General features: G+C 38.1%; 1 protein-coding gene across 1 annotated transcript; it reads right to left on the bottom strand.

The window, feature by feature from the left end:
* Positions 1-1,522: 1,522 nt before the first annotated feature.
* On the bottom strand, positions 1,523-2,594 carry LOC103724923 (trace amine-associated receptor 3). The gene has a single exon (XM_008822108.2). The coding sequence runs from the start codon at positions 2,557-2,559 to the stop codon at positions 1,528-1,530; it is 1,032 nt and encodes a 343-aa protein (XP_008820330.1). The 5' UTR covers positions 2,560-2,594; the 3' UTR covers positions 1,523-1,527.
* Positions 2,595-5,508: the final 2,914 nt, after the last annotated feature.

Below are 5,508 nucleotides of genomic sequence, written 5' to 3'. Positions count from 1 at the left end.
AGAGGAGGGTCAAGGGTTCCTAAATGGAGCCGACTTAACAGGGAAGCCAGTAATTGCTTCAAAGGGAGAGAACTGAGAGATTAAACAAGAAGAACCCAAAGAAAGACCAAGTCAAGCTTGCGCAGAGCTGGATTCCAGTGGAAGGCATTTCAAAAAACGTCACCTTGGAGTAACGAAAAGCTTCTACTAATCAGGTGCTCAACAGGAAACAAGGTGTAACCAATCGGAGGATTAAGGAGCACTTAATAAAGGAACTATTTAAAAAGTCAGGCATGGGCACCCAGTTTTAAAAAAAAAAACTGACACTAGTGTTTATTCGTAAACACTAATAAACAGGTGTGTTTTTTTTAAAAAAGAAGTGTGATTGCTGAAATTTTCCAAGCTGGCATTTACAGTGATCTGGGTTTGTCAGGTACAGGCTGTGGGTTAAAATAACATCCACGTTGCTAATAACCCAGTACCCAGGAACAACGGCAGTGCTGCACCAGAGTGACAGGAAAGGGAGCAGTTATAGGAACTCTAGGAGGATGACTACACTGACTGCAGGTGACCTTTCCTGGGGATCGCAGTTGTCTGGGTGGAAAGTTTGACTCATTTCTCTCTTCTTTCACCTGTCTGTTTCTTACAGGTGTTTTCCATTAGTAAAATGCCATTGACACTCTGGGCAAAAAAGGCTCTTCAATGCGATCTGTCTAGAATGGGTGGAGAAGGCTAGAAAGGACCAATGCACCTAGCATTGAAACTCAGATGTTTAAGAGGGTCCTGTCAGGTAAAGCATTTTAGTAAGAGCACAAAGTGATCACAAGACTCTCCTTTTCTGAATTCTGAAGGGGAATCAGATGGGAACCAAAACCATTAGCATCTTTCTTTATTCTGAAGTTAGTGTTTGTTTTGTGAATATAAATGTACCCTATAGTATACCTTGTTTTTCTTTTGCACAGTTTATCCACAAGTCAGAGGTGAGTGTATACTGGATGGAGAGTTAGTAAGTGATAGACGTGTTGACTAACTGGTCAAAGCTGTTGGATGGAGTTCTGGAGCAGCTGTAATCCCTCATATGAGGATTCTAGTCTATAATGTGTATATACATATATATATGTAAACAAATGCATGTGTGGATATACTATAACATTTAGAAAGGAGAACAAGAAAGGGTGATAAGAAAGCATGCTAATAAATTCATATGTATAGAAAACTTCATGCAAGTCCCTTGAATTCTCTCTTAAGATTTAATACATTTTCAAAACAAAATACCTTAAGTAGGCAGTGTCCACATGGACTCTACAAGGGCCTGTTAACTTACTGAGAAATCTGAATTTTAAATTATGTTTTTCATTTTTTAAAATATTTCTGTATGCTGTAGTATTTGTAAACACTAATAAGCAGTGTATTTAAAAAAAAAGAAGCGTGATTGCTGAAATTTTATAAGCTAGCATTTGCAGTGATCTGGGTTTATCAGGTACAGGCTGTGGGTCAAAATAATAATTATGTCACTTCAATATTTGACTCATATTTATAAGTTTTTCACTAGTGTGCCTCAGGAAATAGATTCGCTGTTTCTGAGTTGACACTAAATATTTTTCCTGACACTATATGCTCAAGAGCTTTCCGAAACCAGGGATAGAAAAAGCCATGGATGAGGGGGTTGCAAGTAGAATTGAAATACCCGAGCCACACCAGAAGATCAAGCACTAATATGGGAGTGGAGTAGTCTAAGTAAGGATCAATCAAAACAGCAAGAAAGCAAGGTAACCAGCAGGCTAGAAACACGCCCATCACAATGCCCAGGGTCTTGGCTGCTTTCCTGTCCTTTTTCTTAGACAGGTTTTTCCTTACTTCTCCTTTCGTGTTTTCAGGCATATTGCTTAGAACTCGAGCATATCGTCTGGAAACAATAAAAATTTTGCCATAAATACCAACCATAACAGAACCAGGCGTGAAGAAGCAGGTAGTAAACAATATTGTCCCCCAAAACTTATTGAATGTAAGTGCACAGAAACGAAAGCAAGCAACAAGAATCTTGTAGCTCTGCATACCAGAAACGTTGGCCTCTGATAGAACTAACCCAAAAGAAAAGAGAGCAGGGGCTGACCAACAAAACGCCAGCAGACGCTTGATTGTAGAGACTGTCATGGTGTTGGTGTAGTGCAAGGGGTAGCACACAGCGTAAAAGCGATCGATAGCTATGGAGCACAGGTGGAAGATGGAGGTCAGGCTTAGCATCATGTCGAAACTCGCATGGAACTTGCAAAAGCTGTCCCCAAAATACCAGCAACTCTCCACTGATCTCACCATGCTGTAAGGCATGATGACAAGACCCAGCAGGAAGTCCGTAGTTGCCATGGAGAGGATCAGGAAGTTAGTGGGAGAGTGGAGTTGTTTGAAATGCGATATGGAAATCATTATCACTAAGTTTCCAAAGATGGTGATAATCATGGCTGCTGTCATAACCAAGTACATTAACAGGCGGATCTGAAAAGAGCGACTGGTGGGAGGACAGGATTTATTTCCAAATTTCGTACAGCTGGACACATCATCGGGGATATAAATTAGATCCATGGTGCTTTATCACATCAAATTCCTCTGTAGTAGGAAATCAGTTTTTCTCCTTTTCTTAAAATGATTGCAGGAAATTTCAGCTCCTAGTAGTACAGTAAAGTTCAAAATCATATGTTATTATCCCCACTAAATATAATTTATTAACTATTCAAAGTGTTATTAACAGTGTTTATTTTCCGCTGTATTAGAACAATAGAAAACTTCAACTGCCTGCTTTTTCCCGCGTTGATCTATTTTATTGTGGTTCATCCACGCATCCTTTCATTCATCAGATGTGATTACCTAGATAATCTTGTCATACATGGGAAGATTTTCAAGAGTTTGGGGTTGACTTTTACTGTGAGCAGCCACTTTCCTGGAGCCTGTTGAACTACAATAAGCTTACAATTCTGTCACCATAAAAATGTTTAATATGCAAAATATAAGTGAAAAAAAGCTTTTCCCTGTTTGTTCAATAATTTGAACTCATACATGCAAAAAAAGTCTGCAGATATTTTAGGCACCAGAAATGACATACTGCTTTTTTAAAAAAATAAAAAATTTTAAAAATGAATTTCAAATAATTTCCCACTGGAATATCTTATTTCCCTTTCCCTCAAATTTTAGTTTCAAGTTTATAACAAGGTTCACATACCTGCACGCACATACGTTTGCAAAAAGTCAGATATGTATTGCGTGGTGTTTCATGAAGTTAAAACCTGTTGAAGATTAGCTGGCCACCTGCATTCCCCCAGAAAACAGGAGTGGCTTCCCAGTGAACTCTAGATGCATAATCGAATTTTCTTATCCTTAAAATATGAATGCAATATGATCTGTACTTGAAATGAAAACCTGTGACCTATAATTCTAACAGAGAAGACAAATACTTGTGTATACTACCAAATAATACAAACATTGTCATTCCCTTAACAAAACCAGCACCAATTTTGGGACCTAGAACTAACACTAACAGTGATTATCTGTTTATTTCTAATAGCACAGTTCAGAAAATAGTACCAAGTTTTATATAATCCGTTAAAAAATTATCTTAAAGCATGGAGTGATGGCCCAGCCCTGTACTTCCAGCACTCTGTAGTCTGAGGCAGGAAGGTTATCTCATGTCTCAGACCAGGGAGTCTGAGCTACAGAGTGAGAGTCTGTCTCAAACACAAATAGGCAGCTTAATGTAGAAACTCTCATATTTAAATTCTAGTTTTTAAGATCCCAAATACTTTTATCCCAAATGCAGATTCGTGTTAATCTCTGTTAAATGTGTTAAGATAAAAGCAACGGGTTGGGCTGGGCAAGGTGGCACACACCTTCAGTCCCAGCACTCAGGAGGCAGAGGAAGGCTGATCTCTGTGAGTTCAAGGCCAGCCTGGTTTATGTAGTGAGTTTCAGGCCAACTAGGACTACAGGGAGACCCTGCCTTAAAAAGAAAAAAAGAAAGAAAGAAGAAAAAAAAAGGAGAAACCAGGTTGGCAGCACAATTTTATAAGAAATTTTATAAAATGAACTAGCATAAGAAAAGTATAAATGACATGAAATACAGAAAAGATAAAGTTTTGACAGCTGTTAGAGTTCATAATATTGGATACTAATATAAAGCATAATCAATATTTAAAGATAATGATATTCGGAAAGACTACATGCAATCATTCCAGGGTTGACAATAAGTAGATTGTGTTCAAATGTCATACTGAAAACTAAGATAGAAAGAAAGTACTTGCTCTATAAATTTACTTTATAACTATGAATGGGGTGTGTACTCCTAACATCAGAAAAAGTAGTGCCTTATTTACCTCAAACAATGCATGGTCTATAAATAAGCCTTATACTTTGGCAATGGACAAGGATGATATTTTTAAAATATCATCTTTTGAAAAGCAGCTATCAGGGAAAGCGTTTTTAGATGCCATAGATGAGCACAGAACAAGCAGAGCAACTGCTGGTCCAGAGAGCAAGAGCAGAAAAGTGAGCAGGAATTAAGACCAAAGAGTCTGTCATAATTTACATTAAGCCATTGCTTTATTTGAAAATTAGTAAAAGAGAAAAGTGTCAGATAAAAGTATCAGAAATTGTGTCAGAGATGAGGAGAGTAAACCGAATCAGTTGAAATGCATCTTTCGTCAGGACCACGTTGGTTTCTCATGGCAGTTAAAAGGGAGTGGGAAACCCCTTGACCAGGTCAGAACATGGCCCTGGATCTATATCAAGTGGTTATTTCAAAACCCATTTCCATGGAAATCCTTACATAGACTTCCTTCCCTTCAGCCTGCAACACCGTAGCTACCTTTAACACTGGTTTCCATATGGTCCTGAAAATGCCTACACTATGCTTGGCCATTCTTGTGTGCCCATTTAGACCTCAGTACAAATAGTATTCTTTCTGAAGCCTTTTTTAAAAAGTAATCCCTTAGTTGGAATTGATCTCACAAAATTGTTAGGATGATCAAAGAACTTGGAGAGGGAAGATTCAACTCCATTGGACTGTTTCCAATACCCTTGTTTCTTTATTCTAGCACTGTACCTTATGTCAACTGAATTTCTTGAGAACTGAGAGAATATTTCATTAATCTGCTAAGCCTCATAGCACTTACTACAGAGCCATATCTAAGGCAGGTAACCAGTAACACATCATAGAAACCTAATTAAGAAACATTTTGTCTCATAGAATTCTTTAATCTGGTTTGACAAATACTAAAATGATAGAGAAACAGAAAATGTTGCTAAGAAAGTAGCTAATAAGCCTTCTCCCTCCTCTCCCCCCAAATACAAGTGAAACTCAGGTAACTGTCAAAATTTTGGATGTCTTAAAGTTTCTAAGTGCTTGTCCCAAAATTGTCCTCTTTTATTTTGTTTGATTTTGCCTTTTGAGACAGTGTCTTACTCTGGAGCCCAGACTGGCCTTGAACTCATGGCAATCCTCCTACCTCAGCCTCCCAGGTTCTGGTGTTATAGATGCAAGCA

The sequence above is a fragment of the Nannospalax galili genome, unplaced genomic scaffold, assembly GCF_000622305.1.
Source record: "Nannospalax galili isolate Female #2095 unplaced genomic scaffold, S.galili_v1.0 scaffold186, whole genome shotgun sequence".
Taxonomy (NCBI): Eukaryota; Metazoa; Chordata; class Mammalia; order Rodentia; family Spalacidae; genus Nannospalax; species Nannospalax galili.
This window is presented reverse-complemented; position numbering and strand designations above follow the sequence as displayed.